The sequence below is a fragment of the Rhincodon typus genome, chromosome 5 (genome assembly GCF_021869965.1).
Source record: "Rhincodon typus isolate 14 chromosome 5, sRhiTyp1.1, whole genome shotgun sequence".
NCBI lineage: Eukaryota > Metazoa > Chordata > Chondrichthyes > Orectolobiformes > Rhincodontidae > Rhincodon > Rhincodon typus.
Window position 1 is genome coordinate 4,779,081 of NC_063336.1, and position 24,293 is coordinate 4,803,373.

The 24,293-nt window shown below is 42.8% G+C and overlaps 1 protein-coding gene across 1 annotated transcript in view; it reads left to right on the forward strand.

Annotated features, from left to right (window-relative positions):
- Window positions 1-24,293, forward strand: part of LOC109930964 (dynein axonemal heavy chain 8-like) — a 2,199,840-nt gene that overhangs the window by 1,727,182 nt on the left and 448,365 nt on the right. The window contains 1 exon segment of the mRNA XM_048596622.1: window positions 5,717-5,952. Within this exon segment, the coding sequence (XP_048452579.1) occupies window positions 5,717-5,952 (236 nt within the window).

Sequence of the window (24,293 nt, forward strand, 5' to 3'; positions counted from 1 at the left end):
ATCATCAAGAGTGGCTCAGCTGCAACATCCCTGATTAAATTACTTAAGCCTAAAAGCACATAGTTGCCAGATTGTGTGTGCAGCAGATACTGAATGAACCCAACAGAGGGAAAATCATACTTGACCTCAACCCTGCCAATCTGCCAGGCACAGATGCATCTGTCCATGATGGTATTCATAGGAGTGCTTATCACACACTTCTCATGGAGACAAGACTCTGTCTTCACTTTGAGTGTACTCTTAATTGTGTTTTTTAGCACAATGCCATGCTAAATGGCTTAGATTTGAACAGATCTAGCAAACTCAAAGCCTGACATCCACAAGGCATTGTGAGCCATTAGCAGCAGCAGAATTACACTCAAACATAATCTACAGTGTCACGGCCCTGCATACTTTACCATTGTCATCAAGCCACTGGATCAGCACTGGTTCAATGGCATGCCAGGATGTGTACCAGGTATACCTGAAAGTGAGGTTTCAATTTGATGAACCTTCAACACAGGACTACTTCTGTGTCGCACAGAATAAGCAGCAAATGTATTTTAAGGTGATGGTTTCAGCAGATTGGAAAACCACAAATGTAATGCCCCTATTCAAGAAAGGAAGAACCCAGGAAACAGGAAACTAAAGGGTACGTATCCATACATCTGTCAATGGGATAATGCAAGGATCCATTCTTAAGAAAGAAATAGGGTGTTTAGAAAAGCTTAACATAATCAAGCTGCGTCAATACCTTTTTGTGAAAAGGAAAACGTTTGACAAATTTTCCACAGTGCATTGAGACTACAACAAGCAGACTTGATAAAGGGGAATGGGTTAAGTTTGTGGATTTAGGTTACCAGAAGGCATTCAAATTTATGCCATATAAAGAGTTATTGCACAAACTGGAAGCTCATAGTATTGGTGGTTTTGTCATAGCATGGATTCAGGATTAATTAATGTAAAGACGATGGAGAGCTGGGATTCATGGGTCTTTTTCAAGCTGAACGGACATAACTCATGATGTGTACAAGGTTCATTTCTAGGGCCTCAGTTCGTTATTATCCACACTAATAACTTGGAGGGTGGGGCAGCAATATATAGTGTGTGCAAATTTGATGTTGATACACAAATAGGTGGGAAACATGTGATGTGGACTTAAAGAATCTATAAGTGAACATAAATTGATTGAGGGAGTAGAGAAAAACTTGCTTGATGGAATTTAATGTAGGAAGGTTTGAGGTCATTGCACTTTGCGGGGAGGAAGAATCAATTGGCAGTCTATTAGTTAAGCGCAGAGAGACTCAAAAAATTGCCACGTGGAGGGATCTGGGTGTTCTTATGTATGAAACACAAAATATTAACATACATGTGCAGTAAGTAAGCAAGAAGGCAACTGGAAATTTTCCCTTTATTGTCAGGGGATTGGAGTTTAAAAATAGGGATATCTCATTACAATGGTGCAGGGTGTTGGTGAGACCACACCTGGAGAACTCTGCACAGTTTTGGTACCCATATTTAACTGGAAGCAATTCAAAAGAGATTCGGTAGATAAGAGGAAAATACGGTGGATGCTGGAAATCTGAAATAAATTTTGGAACGAAAACTGAAATTGTTGGAGAAACTCAACAGGTCTGACAGCATATTTGGAGATAGAAATAGGATTAATGTGTTGAGTCCTATGTGACATTTCTTCAGATCTGAAGATTCACTAGGCTATTTCTTGACCAGCTAATTGGTTTAGGACTTATTCCTTAGAGTTTAGAAGAATGAGGTTGATCTTATTGAACCATACAAGATTCACATAGGGTTGACAAGGTAAATGGTGAGAAAATGTTTTGACTAGCAAAGGACTTTGGATTAATGTGCATAGTTACAGGATAAGGGAATAGTCATTTAAAGCTGAGATGTGACAGAATTTCTTAAGTAGTGAATTTATGGAATTCTCTACCCCGCCCTCCTACACACACACAAACACACACACACACACACACCTTCAGAGCAGTGTGAAGCGGTTAACCAGAGTTCCTAAGTCATTACCCAGAGAGTTTAGGGGAAGAACTTTCCAGACTCTGACTGGGTTGGGGAGTCATTTGAGAGAGGAGCATATATTAAGCTCTGAGAATTGAGAAGTCACATGATGGAATAATACGTGCATTCCTCAGAAAAGGTACTAATGAAATGAAATTATTTTTAATTAATGAATCATTTTTAGTCCAAGGCTGGAGTGTTGAGATATATTGGTGGAAAGCAATTTACTGAAAAGAATTCACATTTGAATAGTTCCTAACAAACAATGAAAACTAGATTTGACAATAAGGTTAACATTCAAAATTGTGTTCCTGTGGACAAGGGATTAGTGTGATGATCTGCCTGTGGTGAACCATTAAAAGCAATGTTCACTGACTTCATCAAATCAAAAAGAAAGTCAATGATTTCAATTATATGGTGAGTGCTCCAGACAGGAGGGAATCAGCACGTACAGTAACATTTTAAAAAGATATTATGACAAGGTGACTGTTAGGAGAAAACAATGCTGCTGGTAGTGAAAGGACAGAGTGAAAAAGAAGATGAGAGTAATTTGAGAATAAAACAGAAATTGAAAATTCAAAAGTTGCCTCTCCAAAATCAGATTGGAAAGCATGGAAGTACTTAAAAGATTACTTAGCATTATGCTTTTTTTTACAAAGGCTATTACAGAATCATTAATCAATTTGAGGAAGTGAGCCAGGAAAAATTTCTTTAGTTGTTCATGCTGTTAATTGGGGAATGCATGACTCATAACCCAGGAAACAGCACCATCACAAACTAAATCTAGAAAGTAAACTCAACTCAAAGGAAGAAGTTAAACTCATAATGGAGGTTACATTGAACCTAGCCACAGGAGCTGGAGCTCATCTATTGTGATCGTGCTAAAACCATGTAGAACAAAACAACATAATAAATAGGAGCAAGAGAACGCCATTCAGCTGATTCCTGTCCCACAATCCTATAAGCAGGTGGCTGACCTGCTGCAGGCCTCAATTCCTTTGCTGTGCCAGTTTCTTTTAACCCTAAACTTCTTGATTTCAAAAGGCCATCTATTTTGATTATAATCTCATGGCTTCACTTTGTGGGGGATTGCCAAATTGATGTTAATACTGGATAAATCAGGACCATATATGAGCAGAATTAGATCATTCGGCCCATTGAGTCTTGTTTCTCAATGCCATCCTGCTGCCTTCTTCACATAACCCTTGATCCCTTTACTAATCAATTTTTCTCAAGTGTACTCAATGACTTGGCCTCTATAGCCTTCTGCAACAATGAGTTCCGCAGATTTGCCACGCTTTGGGTGAAGAAATTCCTCCTCATCTCTGTTCTAGAGTATCTGGCTAGATTAATCTAAATTTAATTATGAATTTTTGTTATCAAAACACAAGGACACAGCGGTACAGACTTTGTTTTTAACAATACTACAAAATGTTACAATATGGAGACAGATAGCCAAACCAAATCAGCCATATCAAATCTCTGTGTTTACAACACTATAAAATTCAAACCTTCAAAGATCCCAATGGTCCCTAACCAGACTTTTGAATAATCAATCTCAGACTCTATAAGTGATCAATTCCAGACACCAGTTTGTACTTTAAACAAAAGACTTAGCAATTTATTAACAATACAATAACTTCAGCACAGCAAAGATTAAACATCAAAGTAATCTAACTGTCAATGCTATAAATCCCAAAACTTTTATTTTCAGCCCCATTCACACAAAAGCCAGACAGACAGACAAACACAATTAAGGATTAAATATAAGAAAATAACAAAACTGGCCCAATTACTTAAGTGATTTCTACAGTTTGCTGTCCACAGGCATAGATGATATTTTCTTGGGTTGATTTTTTGCTGGTCTTGTCCTAAAGGACTTTGCTGCTAGACTGTGTCAGTGGCAGGTGGTGAGGATACCAAAGAGAGAAAATAAAATCATAATTGATCTCATCTTCATTAAACTACTTGCCACCGATATATCTGTTCATGACAGTATCAGTAAGAGTGACAACCGCACAGTGTTTGTGGAGGTGAAGTCCTGCCTTCACTTTGAGAATCCCCTCCATCACATTGTGTTGCACTATCACTGAGCAAAATGAGATAGACTTTGAACAGATCTAGCAAGTCAAGAGTGGGCATCCATGAGGCATGTGGGCCATCAGCAGCAATAGAATCATACTGCAACACAATCTTTAATCTTATGGCCCAGCATATCCCCCAGCCTAACATTAGAATCAAGCCAGAGAATCAGTTCTGGTCCAATGGAGAGTCCAGGAGTAGCAAAGGTATTCCTAAAAGAATGGGTTATCAACCAGGTGAAGCTGCAAAACAGGACTAATTGTGTGCCAAACAGTATAAGTCCACTAAGTGATAGGCAGAACGAAACAATCCCACGAACAACACATCAGATCTAAGCTCCAAGTTAAAATGCAGGAAGACCTGGATAATACCCGAGCATGGGCTGACAAGTGACAAGTAACATTTGCACCTCACTAATGCTAGGCAATAACCAACTGCAATAAGCGATAATCTAAGCACCACCTCTTGGCATTCAGCAGCATTTCCATCACTGAATTCCCCACTGTCAATATCTTGAGCATTACCATTGGCCATAAATTGAACTAGACTCACACACAAATACAGTGGTTACAAGAGCAGGTTAGAGACTAAGAATCCTGCAATGACTAATTTCCCAAAGCCTGTCCACCATCCATAAGGCAGAAGTCAGGAGTGTAAGGGAATACTCATCACTTACCTGGATGAATGGAGCTCCAACATTACTCAAAAAGCTTGACACCATCTTGGACAAAGCAGCCCGCTTAATGAGCATCACATGCACAAACAGTCACTCCATCACTAATGCTCAGTAGTAGCAATGTGTACTATCTATAAGACGCACTGCAAAAATTTACCAAAGATCCTTAGACAGCATTTTCCAAACTTACAACCTCTTCAACGTAGAAAGACATGGGCAGCAGATTCATTGGGACTTCAAGTTCCTTTCCAAGCCACTCACTGCCTTAGCTTTGAAATATATAGTGTCATTGGATGAAAATTCTGGAATTCCCTGCTTATATACATTTTGGATCTATCTACATCATATGCACTGCAGTGGTATAAGAAGACAGCTCACCAGCACCTTCTCAAGGGCAACTAGAGATGAGCAATGAACGCTGGCCAAGCCAGCCGTGCCTGTATCCCATGATTGACTAAAAAAAATGCAAAATAAGAATTTGCACTTTTAAAATAGAGGTAATGAGGAATTTCTTATCAGATGGTTATGAATCTGTGGAATCCTTTACCTCAGAGGGTCATAAGTGTATTTGAGGCTGAGAAAGATCGATGTTTAATCAGCAAGGGGAGAAACTGTTCTGGGGTAAAGGCGGGAAAGTGGAGTTGAGGATTATTAGGTCAGTCATGATCTCATTGAATGATGGAGAAAACTTGATAGGCTGAATGGCCTACTCCTATCTTTTATCTCTGCCTTCTAAACATGATTAAAAGAGCTCTCACCATCTTAGCGATGTTTCCAACACTGCATATTCTGGTAGGTTATTGTGAAGATCAGCAGAGAATGTAATTCAGGTACAACTGATGGGAGCATTGCCAATACAATTTTTGGTCAATATTTGATGTTTTGTGTACTAAATAACCAGCATTGGAATTGAATTTTCTTTAATTGGATCTGTTCTGCTTTCCTTAGAACCCATGAGAATGGCCCTATTGGTGGAGGTCAAAAGTTGGATAATGTTACTTTGTCGGTTCTTGAATGAACAATACAAAGAAAAAATGTCAGCGATATCAACATTTGTCAGTGAACAAATGAAAAATTTGGCACGACCTATTCAGGATTTGGATGATGTTAGGTTTGCAATGGAATCTTTAGCAGAAATACGAAGAAATGAGATACAGATGGATATGACTTTAGGACCAATTGAGGTATGTGTCCTTTTTCAGTCACAGTGTATCTGTTTCATATTTTTGAACTTTTTCTTTTCCCTATTGTTTTCAAGATTTTAGAAACCAAACTAGACCTCATCTAATGATACTCCTTAATTTACTTTATCTTTTCTGCTATCTTAGTGGTATCTTTCATTGTATACATTGATTTGAAATGATGTTTTCTAACATTCACATAAAGTAGCATAAAACTTGAGTACTACTGAACAAGAGACATGCTGCTGAAATTTTTTAATCTTGTGCTCATCAGGAAATATTTCTAAGAATACCAAATCTCAAAGGGAGAGGCAATTTACACTGCATGAGAATTGGGTGCTGATTGATTGGCAAGTGCATTCTGAATTGAGACAACAGCACACGTAAATTTCAGTTACTCTCTTAGCTTTAACCTGGGTTTGAGACTTTCTTTGAAGAGGTGAACTGTTGTTGTTATGTAAAATGACTTGTTTACTGTGCTGTTCAGACACCCTAAATTTTAACCTTTCACTGCCTAGTTCCATTATCCATGTACCTGATTAAGGAATTTTTACATTTTGGTTTTCAACATGACAGTTTGTAGTACAGTATTTTCATTTTACCATTGGGTATCCAGACTTACATCATTCACCTCACTCTGACTGAACTTTACATCAAACCAATTTTACTTATACGTTGGACAAAATGGTATAGGGGTCTGAGTCACATGGACAATGGCGGGATGTGAGCAGAATGGGGCAAAAAGTGCAGCGAGATCCATCTCAGCATCAAGGTTATCACTCTCCATCTTGTATAGTTTTCACAAGTCGCTGGCAATATTTTTATTGTACGATGGGAAGATGTCAATTCACCAGGATTAATGTTTGTTATACAAATCACCTCATTAATGTTAAGACTCCCATTTTACCAAACAATCTTGACTTTGGTTTCCTTGACAAGTTGTCCCAGAGTGAGCACTTGGTACATGCAGTTTACCGCTTACTCAGAGCAGACATCACAGTCAGTCCTGCTGTAACACATGTTCCGTCAACGCGAATTGGCTGTAACGTGATTGACGAATATGGGAATGCAATTTCTAAAACGCAAACTTGTCTTGGCTATAACGCTATTCCATCAGTATATGGAGGAGTACGCTTCCACATCACATGATTGTTTCACGGGCTTTGTCATTAATACATAGAATGTTAGCACTGAAAGAGTCTCCATGCCAGCATCACCTGATCATTTCACGGGCTTTGTCATGAATTGCTTTCTGTAAAAGGTACAGTACAACCTCATTCCCGATCAAGTCACCTTAACATTTTTTCAAGGTACAGTATAAAGTCTACTTTTATTTCATTACTAGATATGAATTAAACATTTATTCAAATTGTGCTATCATTTGTGTTAGGCTTTTGAGTGATTCTTGAGCTATTTTGAGTGATTTTTTTAATCTGCCCCTAACCCCATTTTTCCCATGGGCCCTGTCATTTCTATAGTGTGATTTTCTATCATGCGATGTTGCACAGGAACACAACTATCGCATTATAGCAGAACCGACTTTTGGAAACCAGGCAGCAACATCTCAGGGCATGCTTGTGGGCACTGGCCACACACTGGCCACACACACCCCATGTCCATGAACATAAAATCTGGCACATTAGATAACAAAGCACCAGAGGGTCCACCAGAAGCTAACATCACAAAGCTACTTCAAGAGAAGATGGTGGAACTACACTGAAGGAATAGAGAAGGACATTTACATTCTGTAAATACCATACTGTTTTAACCCAGGAGACAACCTTGGCACAGTCTGGTATCAAGGTCTCCACTATTGATGCTGTGGAAATAGGATGCCCACACTGGCACCATCTCATCCAGTAGGACCTTCAGCATCCAGTTTACAAAGTGGTGTGCCAATTTCCCTGTGTTTGCCACATCTGGGGCAAATATCACCAACCATGCAGGGCAGCTCTGGACTGACAGTGCTTTCCAGGTGCAAATCATGCTTTTAAAGGTAGAATGACGCAAGGTATGCTAGTTCCAGGATATCCGCCGAGCGGCAAGTTGTTCTGGGATAGAATTCGGACGTAAGAGATTCCAGGTAGGTAATTCATGAGGAGAGTTATTATTAGCAAGAGGGCTCACATAGCCTCATAAGTGACAAACTCTCAAATCATCAACATAACTTGGATTTACTCAATAAAAATTATGAATCAGCCCATCGTCTCTTAAGCCTCTTTTGTGACACAGTGAGAGCAGCCCTACTCCTGAAACAAGAAGTCCACCTGTTCCAAAGTTGTGTAATAACATCTCTGAACAGGTTAATTAGAAAAACAGGTGAAAAATAGAACTTACTTTGAAGATGTTTTTAATTAACGATCTGAATAGCTCTTGGCTCTTTATGGCTCAGTATTAAATTTGTCTACCAATCATCTGAGCACCCTGGAATATTTTTGCTATGTTAAAGACACTATGCAATTGCGAGTTATTACTATTGCAACTGTTGAATGAGCATTCCATATACAAGCTGCTAAATGCTTTCGTTACTCTAATGAGCATTTGGTGACCTGGGATGAAGATAAATGAACAGGTTTTGAAGAACATTAAAGAGAAATGCAAGAAATACTGATGGGAACTTCAATTATCCTGATATAGATTGGCATACTAATAACGTAATGAAAAAATAGAAGGGGTGGGTGGAATTCTGAAACGCATGCAGAGAACTTTCAGGATTCAGAAGCAGTGCTGAACCTAATTCTGGGGAATGAAATCAGTTGAATATTTTTCTCTAAAGTAGCATTTAGGAATAATGTAGTGAACATATTATCAACAGGTTTAGGATTGTTATGGAAACAAACAAGGTGACTCATGCACAGAAATATTTCTTAGGAGGAGAATTTGCACTAGAGTGCTGTTCAATTGCATTAGAGTGTTACTGGAGTTTGCTGAAACAGGGAGTAGGTGAAACAGGGAGCATGTGTTCATTTCTTAAAAACCATACTAACCCTAAGACATAGGAGTAGAAGGTGGACATTCTGTCCATTGAGTCTATTTCGCCTTTCACTAAGATCATGGTTTTCTTGCCGTTAACTAGGTGATAACTAAAAGAATGTTAAGGACAATTTTCAACTTTGAGAAGCCGAAAGAACTGCAGATGCTGTAAATCAGGAACTAAAACAGAAGTTGCTGGAAAAGCTCAGTAGACCTGCCAGACCTGCTGAGCTTTTCTAGCAACTTCTGTTTTAGTTCCATTTTAACGTTGAGACTTTGCATATAGACCTTGCATAATTCTTTCCCATTCTCTGCAGTGTTACTCCATGCTCACTCAGTTGGGTTTCCTGAGTTGTCACATTACATTAAGAAATATAGATTTATGATATCATTGAAGGCTCTGGTTCTGAAGTAAATGCATCAATTTTCCCAACAGTACAAAGGGACTGAGAAATCTATACCAAGGTACACATATACCTCGATCTGTGACAATATTGAAAAAAGTGGGAGAAGGAAAGACATTTTAGAGGAGTAAAATGTTGCATTGTAATAATATGGCGGGTATTGTCTTTCGTCCCTGTAGTATGGTAAATAAACAAATAAATTTATTTTGTGAAACCTGTCTCCCTGGGCTTGCTTAAATGTAATAATGTGGTACAACGGGACACAGGCTTAACATGTTACAACAAAGAAGTAGAGATGGGGGAGAGTGGGCACTTGTCTTCATTGAGATGTAGGGACAATAAAGGGGGTGATGTGGGAGATGAGGTGCTACTAGTGAACAATCTATAAATGTGAGGGTGAATCCTTTCTCAACCACAACTAGAATATCACCTGATTGTCATAAGACTGTAAAAGCTGAGTGTAATTGCACAATAGAGGGCTGTAATACATGAAGCTCACACCTCATATACAAGACTTGACAGAACTGAAATATGATTCACATGAAAGAATGGCCTAAAGAAACAATCCTTTTCAACCTGTCACTGCCTATGTCTGTCAGTGTGCCTCAAATCAGTGGATTGAATTTTCATTTTCATTCAGTACGGTGATGTGAAATCTGAAATGAAAGGGTTTAGGTTTACAATAATGGTCAGAAAGAACGTATTGTCTTCAGAATGAGTGTAGCTTTATTTCTTGCTGCATGGTAAGTTCTAGTTGGATGGAGGCTCTGAGACAGTAAAAGGTTCCATAATGGTCATGGTGAGGCTATACAGAGATAGGGAGGAATTTGAAAAGCAGGGTGAAAATTATAAAATTGAACTGTTGCTTAACTGAATGCCAATGTAAGACAGTGAGCATGGGGTACTGATGGGTAAACAAGACTTCTGAGTTAAGTCATTGGCTGCAGGATGAGCTAAAGCATATGGCGATAGGAAGGTGAAAGGCCACTCAGAAGTGCTTTGGATTCAGTCTAAAGGTAACAGAGACATGGACGATGGTTTCAGCAACAGATAAGCCTGAGGCAGGAGCAGGGTCAAGGAATGTTGTTTTGGTGAACTACACAGTCTTGGTAAGCTTTGTTCCTTTGTGTCAGCCCTAGATGGCACAGAGAAGCAGAAATAACATGATCTCCTTTTCTCTGATCAGTGAGCCCCTCTGCTCTTTAACACAAATGTAAGGTCTTAGGGAATTTGGGGCATAAGGGGAAAGAGTACTTACAATGCAGAGCACCAGAGGTCAGACAGCGAACGAATCTGGTAAGGTGGAGATGAGCAAAGCAGCAGGAAAATTTTCAAAGAAGCAGCGCAGCATCACCTTCACTAAATCCAGAGGCAGAGCTCCTGAGGTAATATCAGGATTGCATAGTGACATGGGCAAATTGAAGCTGCTGAGTGGGTGAGTACAGATGGCAAGTATTTGTACAACTATTATTGCTTATAATTTGTAAAATTCTAATTTTGTAGTACATAGTTTGTAATTCTATTTTAACAAGGTCAAGGGAAGAAGGGCCCTAAATTAATTAATATTATTTGATTTTAAGAGCCCTTTAAAGGTTTAATCTAAATTGGTAAGTCATGGCAGGAGAGCTCAAAGTAGTGGTTTAATTCTCCTGCTCCATGGGAAGCCAGTCACATTTTGAGTGCCCAGGACCAGCAAATGTGCAGGAAGTGACTCCAGCTACAGCTTCTAGAAGCCTGAGTTTCAAAGCTGGACCAGCAGCTGGAGACAGTATGGAACATCTGTGAAAGCTGAGAATATCGTGAATAACATGAACACTGTAGACAAAGACTCCACAAGAAGAATGGGAGTGGGTGAACATCAGGTCGAGTAAGAGGACTTTGGCAGGCAATTCAAGGAACCCTACATAACAGATATACTGCTTGGCGGGAAAACGGCCTCTCGGGGAAACCAGTCAAACAGTCAAATTTCTTGGTTCTGCTGCCGGGACGAGTAGGAGAAAGTGTGGGAATGCAATAGTTACGGGGGATTCAATTTTAAGGGCAATAGATAGGCATTTCTGTTGCCATAAATCAGTCTTCAGGATCTTACGTTACCTCTCTGGTGCTAGGGTCAAAGGATGTATCCTGGAGGAGGTGGGTGAACAGCCAGTGATCATGATACATTTCCGGACCAGTGACATTGGTACAAATAGGGATGAGGTCCTAAAGCCGATTATAGGAAATTAGGAAGCAAGTTGAAAAGCAGGACCTCTAAGGTAGTGATCTCAGAATTATTCCCAGTGTCACGTGCTAGTCTGAGTAGAATAGCAGGTTATATCAATTGACAATGTGGCTGGAAAAATAGTGCAAGTGGGGTACAGTTTCAGATTCCTGGAACATTGGGACCGGTTCTGGGGGAGGTGGGATCAGTACAAACTGGACAAACTGTATCTTACTGAATACAATGATTAAACCTCACTAACTACCTGCATGTCCCTATGGTAGACATTCCTTCTCGCACAAAACCCTGTACTTTCACCCTAGTTGTTGTCTGACCAACACACCGCATACTTTATCTGTCCCTAGAGACATACTATCTAAAGACTCTGTGGGAATCAGCAACTCTCTGTCTCCAATGTCCAGTGGTCATCCATACTTTGTTGTTGTCCAGCAGGGGAACATCACATACAGGCAAGCATTCAGAGAAATCCCAACATGTTATAGACTTTTATTGAGAGTCAACAATGGAAAGCACAAAGGAAATGTGTGGCTGCAGTTCACACCCAAAAAACCAACTAAGTCTTAACCTTAACACTCTACAATGATCTTCTGTACCCAAATGGCATCTACTAGAATCAATAAGGCCTGTCTGCCTTGTTGTGCCTGATGCAGCTGAGCTCTGTCATTCACAAAAATAACTCCCTCAACCACAATCTCAATATCCTTATCCTTCTCCTGGAACAACTGCTCCAATTTATGGGGAAAGGGCAGGAAAGTGGAATTATGGACTTTCGGATCAGTCATGAGTATGTTCAAGGGGCCAAATGGCCAAATCCTGTTGCAATTCTTATGGTGTTACAGTTTCCTGGCTGCTCATCGTCTATTATTGCACCTCATAGCCTGCTCCAATTGTGCAGAACACTGCAGGCCAGGATGGCATGGCATACCAAAACCTCCAAAAACCACAACTGTTTTCCTGAGCCTGTATATGATTTCATTCATTGAATAGCTTCCCCACTGAGTCCCACTGACATTAATTTTGCTAAGGCATTTGACGCTACTCTTGGTCCAATACTATCAAGTTTTCAAAGGCAATCACTCTCACTTCATGTCTCAGCTCATTTCTCTATGCTTGTACTAATATTGAAATAAGTCAATTAGCCAAGTGGCTGTGATGGAATCCAAATTGATTGTAATGGTAAAAAGAATAACTTAGGCCATAAAGTTACAGATTGTGGGTGAATATAATTCTTCTGCTGATGATCATCCATGGCATCTCTTGTATGCCTAATTTTTAATTGCTGGAACTTTTCTAACAGTATTCAGTTCAACACAGCATATAATGGAAATCATCTTTAGTTTGAAGATAGAAATTCATCCTACAAAAACGGTTGAGGTGATCACTCCTACCAATACCTTCATTGAAAGATGCATCTGCTACAGCAAGATTGAGACCCACACTGAAGATTGAAACTAAGCTTGAGACCCAGACCAACCACAGATACCTGTCATTTGTGGCAAAGCTTACAGAACATAACGGCCTACAAAGTGAAGTCAAACAGAATCCCTACCCAACAAGCTCAATGCATTCTATGCTTGCTTTGAACAGGAGGTCAGTGAAACAATGTCACCTATCTCAACAGCCTTGGATGCACTTATATACCCACTACAGAAAATCACTATGGCTCCCAAGAAAGCAGCTTTTAAATCTATGACCAATTTCACCTGGAAAGACAAGGGCAGCTGAAACATGAGAATACTACCACTTGCAAGTTCACGCACATTCCATACACTCACCACCCTCTGTGTGAAAAAAATTACCACGAGGTTCCTTTTCAGTCTTTCCCCTCTCACCTTAAACTATGTCCTCTTATTTGGAATCCCCTACCCTGGGAAAAAGACCTTGGCTATTCACCCTATCCATCCCCCTCATGATTTTGTAAACCTCTATAAGGTCACTGTCAGCTGCCTACACTCCAGTGAAAATAGCTTATTCAGTCTTTCCCTATAGCTATAACCCTCCAACCCTGGCAACATCCCTGTAAATCTTTTCCGAACCCTTTCAAAAATTATGGGGAAATGACAGAGTACTGATATTTTCGATAAGCAATTAATCCAGAAATTCAAGAAATATTCTGGGCACCTGAGTTTGAAATTAAATTTTAAAACTATCTGCAATTAATATTCAAATAATGACTATGAAACCATTATTGATCGTCAAAAAAAATCATCTTAATTATTAAAATCTTTCAGGGAAGGTACTCTTCCATCTTTACTTGGTCTGGCCTACACATGTCTCTCAAATATCCTCTAAAATGCCATTTAATTATAATAATCACTAGAAAGTTTCAAAAATGAAATTGAACAGGACAGCATCAGAAACAACTAATATCAAAAACAACCTTGTCAACCCTGTAAAGTTTTCCTAGTAACATCTGGGAATTAGTGACAAAATTAGGAGAGTTGCCTCGGAGATTAATTAAGCAAAGCCTGACATAGTCACACTTACAGAATCATACCTTACAAACAATGTCCTAAACTCCACCATCACATCCCTGGATATGTCCTGTCCCACTGACAGAACAGGCCCAGCAGAGGAGGCAGCACAGTAGTATACAGTTGGTAGGGTGTTTCCCTGGGAGTCCTCACCATTAACTCAGGGCTCCATGAAGTCTCACGGCATCAGGTCCTCCTGATTACAGCATACCATCCTCCCTTAGCTGTGAATCAGTATTCTTCTATGTCGAATAACACTTGGAAGAAGCATGGAGTGCGGTCGGGTGCAGAATGTACTCTGAATGGAGAGTTTCAAACTCCACTGTCAAGAGTGGCTTGGCAGCAGCATTACTGATTGAAATATACTGGTGAGGAGATTTGCTGGAGCTGCTCAGGAGGATTTAAACTAGTGCAGGGTTTGGGGGAGGGGCGGGGGTCTGCGAAGAGACCCAGCAAGATAGTGCAGAAACTGACAAGTCTGAGACTGGTGCAGTTTGGAAAAGGAGCATGTCAAGCAGTCAGGGCAGGCAGGAACAAAGCAGGCAACAAGGTAGGACTGATAAATTAGACTATTTATTTCAATGCAAGAGGTCTAACAGGTAAGGCACATGAACTTAGGGCATGGTTAGGAACATGGGTCTGAGATATCATAATGATTACAGAAACGTGGCTCAGGGATGGACAGGACTGGCAGCTTAATATTTCAGGATATAGATGCTATAGGCCAGTTAGAAAGGGGGGCAAGACAAGAAGGGGAGTGGTGACTTTGATTAGCAATAACATTATGACTGTACTTAGGGAGGATATTCCTGGGCAAACATCCAGGGAAATTATTTGGGCGGAACCGAAAAATAAGAAAGGGATGATCACCTTATTGGGATTGTACTATAGACTCCCCAACTGTCAGCGTGAAATTGAGAAGCAAATTTGTAAGGACATCTCAGTTATCTGTGAGAATAATAGGGTGGTTATGGTAGGGGATTTTAACTTTCCAAACATGGACGGGGACTGCCATAGTGTTAAGGGCTTGGATGGAGAGGAATTTATTAAGTGTGGACAAGAAAATTTTCTGATTCAGTATGTGGATGTACCTACTAGAGAAGTGCAACATTTGACCTACTCTTGAGAAGTAAGGCAGGCAGGTGAGCTATCAGTGGGGGAGCACTTTGGAGCCAGTGACCATAATTCCATTAGTTTTAAAGTAGTGATGGAAAGGGATAGACTGGATCTAAAAGTTAAAATTCTAAATTGGAGGAAGGCCAATTTTGCTGGTATTAGGCAAGAGCTTTCAAAAGTTGATTTGGGGGTGGGGTGGATGTTCGCAAGTGAAAGGACAGCTGGAAAATCGGAAGCTTTCAAAAATGAGATAACAAGAGTCCAGAGACAGTATGTGCCTGTCAGGATGAAGGACAAGGCTGTTAGGTGTACTGAATGCTAGATAATTAGAGAAATTGAGGTTTTGGCCAAGAAAAAGAGGAAGCCTATGTCAGGTTTAGACAGCAGAGATTATGTGAATCCCTAGAAGACTAAAAAGGGAATAGGGGTATACTTAAGAGGGAAATCAGGAGGGCAAAAAGGGGACATGAGACAGCTTTGGCAAATAAGATACAGGGGAATCCAAAGGGATTCTACAAATACATTAAGGACAAAAGAGTAACTCGGGAAAGAATAGGGCCCCTTAAAGACAGCATGGCCAACTATGTGTGGAACTGCAGGAGATGAGGGATGTACTAAGAAGACAGAGAACATGGGGAAATAAATAGCAACATGTTGTAACATGTCTATATTACACAAGAGGAGGACATTTTAAAATGCACAAAGGTGGATAAATCCCCAGCACCTTATTAGCCATAACCTAGAACTCTGGGGGAAGCTAGGGAAGTGATTGCTGGGTCCCTTGCTGAGATATTTGGATCATCAATAGCCACAAGTGAGGTGCCAGGAGACTGTAGGTTGGCTAACTTGGTGCCACAATTTAACAAAGGTGGTATGGAAAAGCCAGGGAACCATAGACTGGTAAGCCTGACATCGGTGGTGGGCAAGTTGTTGGAGGGAACCCTGAGGGACAGGATTTACAGGTATTTGGAAAGGCAAGGACTCATTAGGGATAGTCAACATGGCTTTGTGCATGGGAAATCATGTCTCACGAACTTGAATAAGGTTTTTGAAAAAGTAACAAAGAGAGTTGATGAGGGCACAATGGTGGACTTGATCTATATGGACTTCAGTAAGATGTTTGACAACGTTCCTCATGATAGACTGGTTAGCAGGGTTAGATCATACAGAATAAAGGGAGAACTAGCCATGTGGATACAGAACTGGCCCAAAGAAGATAGAGGGTGGTGGTGGAGGGTTGCTTTTTGGACTGGAGGCCTATGATCAACAGTGTGCCACAAGGATTGGTGCTGGGTCCATTGCTTTTTGTCATTTTTATAAATGATTTGGATGTGATTATAGGAAGTATGATTAGTAAGTTTGCAGATGACACCAAAATTAGAGGTGGAGTGGACAGCGAAGAAGGTTACCTCAGAGTACAACGGGATCTTGATCAGATGGTCCAAATGGCCGAGGAGTGGCAATTGGAGTTTAATTTAGATAAATGTAACGTGCTGCATTTTGAAAGGCATATCAGGGCAGGACTTACACTCTCAATGAAAAGGTCCTTGATAGTTTTGCTGAACAAAGAGACCTTGGAGTGCAGGTTCATAGTTCCTTGAACGTGGAGTTATAGGTAGACAGGATAGTGAAGAAGTCTTTTGGTATGCTTGCCTTTATTGGTCAGTGCATTGAGTATAGGAGTTGGGAGGTCATGTTGCGGCTTTACAAGACATTGATTTGACCACTTTTGGAGTGTTGCTTGCAAGTCTGGTCTCCCTATTATAGGAACCATGTTGTGAAACTTGAAACGGTTCAGAAAAGATTTAGAAGAATGTTGCCAGGGTGGTGGGTTTGAGCTGTAGGGAGAGGCTAAATAGGCTGGGGCTATTTTGCCTGGAGCATTGGAGGCTGAGGGGTGACATAATAGAAATTTATAAAAATCATGAGGGGCATGGACAGAGTGAATAGACAAGATATTTTCCCCACGGTGGGAGAGTCCAAAACTAGACGGCATAGGTTTAAGGTGAGAGGGAAAAGATTTCAAGGGACCGAAAGATTTCAAAGGGACCAAAGGAGCAACCTTTTCATGCAGAGGGTGATGCGTGTGTGGAATGAGCTGCCAGAGAAAGTGGTAGAGGCTGGTACAATTACAACATTTAAAATGTATATGGTTAAGTATATGCATAGGAAAGGTTTAGAGGGATTTCAGCCAAATGCTGGCAAATGGGACTAGATTTATTGAGGAAATCTGGTCAGCATGGACAAGTTCAACTGAAGAGTCTGTTTCTGTGCTGTACCTGTCTATAGCTGTATAACTGTAGCTGGTCAGGTCCTATAGGACATTGCTGGTAGACTGAAACCAAAAAGGAAAACAATCCTTACCAATTTAGGAGCAAATTCAGTACTTGGAACTACGATGTTGTGGCCATTACGGAGACTTGGATAACAGGGGCAGGAATGGTTGTTGGATGTTCCAGGGTATAGATGTTTCAAAAGAAATAGGGAAGGAGGTAAAAGAGGTGGGGGAATGGCTTTGCTAATCAGGGATGGTATCACAGCTGCAGAAAGGGAGGTCATGGAGGAGGGTTTGTCTACTGAGTCAGTATGGGTGGAAGTCAGAAACAGGAAAGGAACAGTCACTTTATTGGGAGTTTTCTATAGACTCTCCAATATCAACAGAGACACTGAGGAACAGATTGGGAGACATTTTGGAAAGGTGCAGAGGTAATAGGGTTGTTGTCATGGGTGACTTCAACTTCCCTAATATAGACTGGAACCTCCTAAGTGCAAATAGTTTGGATGGAGCAGATTTTGTCAGGTGTGTCCAGGAAGGATTTCTGACTCAATATGTACATAAGCAGACCAGAGGGGAGGCCATATTGGATTTGGTGCTTGGCAACGAACCAGGCCAGGTGTCAGATTTCTCGGTTGGAGAACATTTCAGTGATAGTGATCACAAGTCCCTGACCTTTACTATAGTCATGAAGAGGGATAGGGGCAGACGGTATGGGAAAGTATTTAATTGGGGGAGGGGGAATTACAATGCTCTTAGGCAAGAACTGCGGAGCATAAATTGGGATCAGATGTTCTCAGGGAAATGCACAACCTGTGGAGTCTGTTTGGGGAGTAGTTGCTATGAATACTGGATAGGTTTGTCCCACTGAGGCAAGGAAGGGATGGTAAGATGAAGGAACTTTGGATGATAAGACATGTGGAACATCCAGTCAAGAGGAAGAAGGAAGCTTACTTAAGGTTGAGGATGCAAGGATCGGACAGGACTGTAGAGGTCTACAGGGTAGCCAGGAAAGAACTGAAGAATAGACTTAGGAGAGCTAGAAGTGGGTATGAAAAAGCCTTGGCGGGCAGGATCAAGGAAACCCCCAAGGCATTCTATGCTTATGTGAGGAACAAGAGGATGGCCAAAGGAACTTTTGCACAGAGTCAGAGGAGATAGGGAAGATCCTTAATGAATACTTTGCCTCGGTATTTCACCAGTGAGAGGGACTTTGACATTTGTGAGGACAGCATGAAACAGGCCGATTTGCTCAAACAGGTAGATGTTAAGAAAGAGGATGTGCTAGAAATTTTGAAAAACATGTGGATAGATAAGTTCCCTGGGCCAGATGGTCTATACCCAAGGTTTCTACAGGAAGCGAGAGAAGAGATTGCTGCCCCTTTGGCGATGATCTTTGCATCCTCACTGTCCACTGGAATAGTACCAGATGATTGGAGGGTGGCAAATGTTATTCCCTTGTTCAAGAAAGGGAATAGGGATAATTCTGGGAATTACAGATCGGTCAGTCTTACTTCTGTGGTGAGCAAATTATTGGAGAGGATTCTGAGAGATAGTATTTATGATTATTTGGAAAAGCACAGTTTGATTAGAAATAATCAGTATGGCTTTGTGAGGGGCAAGTCATGCCTCATAAGCCTTATTGAGTTATTGAGGATGTGACAAAACACATTGATGAAGGCAGAGCAGTGGGTGTATATGGATTTTAGCAAGGCATTTGATAAGGCTCCCCACGGTAGGCTCATTCAGAAAGTAAGGAGGCATGAGATTCAGGGAAATTTGGCTGTCTGGATACAAAACTGGCTGTCCAATAGAAGACAGAGGGTGGCAGTAGATGGAAATTATTCAGCCTGGAGCTCGATGACCGCAGGGATCTGTTCTGGAACCTTTGCTCTTTGTGATCTTTATAAATGACTTGGATGAGGAAGTGGAAGGGTGGGTTAGTAAGTTTGCCGATGACACGAAAGTTGGTGGAGTTGTGGATAGTGTGGAGGGCTGTTGTAGTTTGCAACAGGACATTGACAGGATGCAGAGCTGGGCAAAGAAGTGGCAGACGGAATTCAACCCAGAAAACTGTGAAGTGATTCATCTTGGAAGGTCGAATTTGAATGTAGAATACAGGGTTAATGCAGGATTCTTGGCAGTGTGGAGGAACAAGGGGATCTTGTGGTCCACATCCGTAGATCCCTCAAAGTTGCCACCCAAGATGATAGGGTTGTAAAGAAGGTATATGGTGTGTTGGCTTTCATTGGCAGGGGAATTGAGTTTAAGAGCCTTGAGGTTATGCTGCAACTCCATATAACCCTGGTTCGACCTCACTTTAAATATTGTGTTCAGTTCTGGTCACCTCAGAAAAGGAAGGATGTGGAAGCTTTAGAGAGGGTGCAGACGAGATTTACCAGGATGCTGCCTGGACTGGAGGGCAGGTCTCATGAGGAAAGATTATGGGAACTGGGTTTTTTTTCATTGGAGCGAAGAAAGATGAGAGGTGACTTGATAGATGTGTACGAGATGATGAGAGGCATAGATAGAGTGGATAGCCAGAGACTTTTTCCCAGGGCGGAAATGACTATTACGAGGGGACATAATTTTAAGGTGATTGGAGGAAGGTATAGGGGAGATGTCAGAGGTAGGTTCTTTACACAGAAAGTGGTGGGCATGTGGAATGCGCTGTCGGCAGTGGTAGTGGAGTCAGATACTTTAGAGACTTTTAAGCGACTCTTGTATAGGCACATGGATGATAGTGTAATGTAGGGTATGCAGGGTAGTTTGATCTTATTAGGATAATAGGTTGGCACAATATCGTGGGCCAAAAGACCTGTACTGTTCTATGTTCTAAATTACTGCCAATGCTGGAATCTATACTGAAAACAACAAATGCTGGAGATCACAGCTGGTCAGACAGCATCCATGGAGAGAAAGCAAGTTAATGTTTCGAGTCTAGATGACTCTTCATCAGAACTGAAGTGAAATGTGGAGGGAGCAGCATTTCCTGCCACAGATGCATCTGTGACAGTATTAGTAAATGTGACCACCGCGCAGTCCTTTTGTCTTCTTTTCTTTCCTAATTCTTTAATGGGATGAGGGCATTGCTGGCTAGGCAGCATTTATTGCCCATCCCTAATTGCCAAGAGGGAAGTTCAGAGTCAACCACTTTACTGTGGGTCTGGAGTCACATGTAGGCCAGACCAGGTAAGGATGGCAGTTTCCTTCCCTAAAGGACATCAGTGAACCAGTTGGTTTTCTCCGACATTCGAAATAAATTCATGGTCATCATTAGATTCTTAATTCCAGATATTTTATTGAATTCAAATGCCATCATCTGCCGTGGCAAGATTCAAATCCAAATCCCCAGAATGTTATCTGGGTCTCTGGATCAACATTCCAGTGGTAATACCACTCGGCCATTGCCTCCCCTCTTTGTGGAGATGAAGTCCCATCTTCACATATCATTGTGCACAATGGGACAGACTTTGAACAGAGCTATCAACTCAAGACTAGCATCCGTGAGGCACTGTGGGCCATCAGCAGTAGAATTGTTCTCCAATATAACCTGCAACCTCATGGCCTGGCATATCTCCACTCTACTATACCCATCAAGCCAGTGGGTCAATCCTGGTTCAATGAAAAGTGCAGGAGGGCATGCCAGGAGCATCACCAGACATACTTAAGAGTGAGGTGTCAACAGGAATACTTTATGTCAAACAACATTAGCAGCAAGTGGTAGACAGAGCTAAGTGATCCTACAACCAACAGAGGAGCTCAAGCTTTGCAGTCCTGCTACATCCAGCCATGAATGATATTGAACAATTAAATAACTGATTGGAGGAGGAGGCTCCACAAATATACCCATCCTTAATGATGGCACAGTTCAGCATATCAGTGCAAGAGATAAAGTTGAAGTATTCACAACAATGGATGAGCACTTAAAATGCCCTAACTAGGGACCAGGCCCACGTAAATGGATTAGTACAGATTGGTGTTTGTTGGTCAGCATAGACATGGTGGGCCGAAGGTCCTGTTTCTATGCTACATGACTCTTTTACTCTATTGATGACTATATGACAAATTTCAGCCAGAAGTGACCATGTCCTGAAGCAAACCAGGTACTACAGCCACATCACCTTTCTTAGTACCTGCCTACGGAACCAGATCATCCCCAATGGACTACAGTCTACATTCAGGCCTTCCCAATTTGGCCCCAACTGTGACAATGTCCACATTCAGAGCACTGAGATCCTTCAGAAGCGTTTCTCCCTGCAACTCCTGAAACACACACTCGCAGCAATGCGCCGGCATCTCCAGGCACTACAATCAAGCCTACCCCAGCTCAGAGCCTCCCTCTCCCAGACCTGCAAAGGACCTCTCCTGTTTTTTATTCTTCGTAGGATCCACAACATGAACTCACAATTCTACTCAGCTTTACTGGACACTAAAAACCATAAGTACAGTAAACTTACTGGTGCCTACCACCCCAAACGGGCTTCCTCCACCTCCCAAATCCCCAAACCTATCCAGGACCTTCCCCACAATGTGCCCCCGCAATTGGCCATGTGGCCACTGTCGGAGCACCCACAGATGACGTCACATCCGCCGCCGCCGGGTACACCACTTCCGGGACAGCGAACGCCATCGCTGCTGATGCCACCGCCTCCATTTCTGAGGCCAACACAACAGACACTGAAGATGCACCTACCGTCACCGCTGCTGCCGCCGCCTATCCCGCTCCGCCCACTGCCGACACCGCTCCGCCCACAGCCGACGCCGCACGGCCCACCACCGACGCCGACGTCGCTCCGCCCACAGCCGACGCAACTCCGCCCACAGCTGACACCGACATCGCTCCGCCCATTGCCTCCACAGCCAGCAGCTCCAGAGGAGACAGCAGCACCCAGCCCTGCTGAGTCTTCACCATCCCCCCAGACCTCCCCCTTACTGAGGACGAACGGTCAGTCCTCAGTAAAGGGCTCACCTTTGTCCCCCTCCACCCACACATCAACGAATACTGGTCACGTTTGGACATAGAGCAGTTTTTCCGCCGCCTCCACCTCTATGCTTACTTCTTCAACCGTGAGCCTAACCCTCCCTCTACCGACCCCTTCTCCCACCTCCAACACACCCCATCCTCCTGGACACCACCCCAAGGCTTCCTACCCTCCCTCGACCTTTTCATCTCCAACTGCCGTTGAGACATCAATCGCCTCAACCTCTCCACCCCTCTCACCGACTCCAACCTCTCCCCCGCAGAACATGCAGCCCTCCGCTCCAATCCCAACCTCACCATAAAACCCACGGACAAGGGACGCGCAGTTGTAGTATGGCGCACTGACCTCTACATCGCCGAGGCCAGACGCCAACTCTCTGACACCTCCTCCTACCGCCCCCTTGATCATGACCACACCCCCGAGCACCAAACCATCATCTCCCAAACCATCCACAACCTCATCACCTCAGGTGACCTCCCACCCACAGCCTCCAACCTCATCGTTCCCCAACCCCGCACTGCCCGCATCTACCTCCTTCCCAAAATCCACAAACCTGATTGCCCTGATCGACCCATTGTATCCGCCTGCTCGTGCCCCACCGAACTTATCTCCACCTATCTCGACTCCATTTTCTCCCCCTTGGTCCAGGAGCTCCCTACCTATGTCCATGACACCACCCACGCCCTCCACCTCCTCCAGAACTTCCAATTCCCTGGTCCCCAACACCTCATCTTTACCATGGATGTCCAGTCCCTCTACACCTGCATTCCCCATACAGATGGCCTAAAGGCCCTCCGCTTCTTCCTGTCCCGCAGGCCCAACCAGTCCTCATCCACTTAGTCGGACTCGTCCTCACCCTCAACAACTTCTCTTTCAATTCCTCCCACTTCCTACAGAAAAAGGGGGTGGCCATGGGTACCCGCATGGGCCCAAGCTACGCCTGCCTCTTTGTAGGTTACGTGGAACAATCCCTCTTCCGTAGCTACACTGGCCCTAAACCCCACCTCTTCCTCCGTGACATTGATGACTGTATCGGCGCCGCCTCGTGCTCCCACAAGGTGCTCGAACAGATTATCCACTTCACCAACACCTTCCACCCCAACCTTAAGTTCACCTGGACCATCTCTAATACCTCTCTCTACTTCCTGGACCTCTCTGTCTCCATCTCTGGCAACCACCTAGAAACCGATATCCATTTCAAGCCCACCAACTCCCACAGCTACCTAGAATACACCTCCTCCCACCCACCTTCCTGCAAAAATGCCATCCCCTATTCCCAATTCCTTTGCCTCTGCCACATCTGCTCCCAGGATGAGGCATTCCACTCCCGTACATCTCAGATGTCCTTGTTTTTCAAGGACCGCAACTTCCCCCACTTAGTGGTCAAGAACGCCCTCGACCGTGTCTCCCGCATTTCCCGCAACTCTTCCCTCACACCCCCTCCCCGCAATAACAACCAAAACAGAATCCCCCTTGTACTCACGTACCACCCCACCAACCTCCGGATCCAACGCATCATCCTCCTACACTTCCACCATCTGCAATCCGACCCCACCACCAAAGACATTTTTCCCTCCCCACCCAAATCTGCTTTCCGGAGGGACCACTCTCTCCGTGACTCCCTTGTCCACTCCACACTCCCCTCCAGCCCCACCACACCTGGCACTTTTCCCTGCAACCGCAGGAAGTGCTACACCTGCCCCTACACCTCCTCCCTCACCCCCATCCCAGGCCCCAAGAAGACTTTTCACATCAAGCAGATGTTCACCTGCACATCTGCTAATGTGGTATACTGCATCCGCTGTTTCCGTTGTGGCCTCCTCTACATCGGGGAAACCAAGCGGAGGCTTGGGAACCGCTTTGCAGAACACCTACGCTCGGTTCGCAACGAACAAC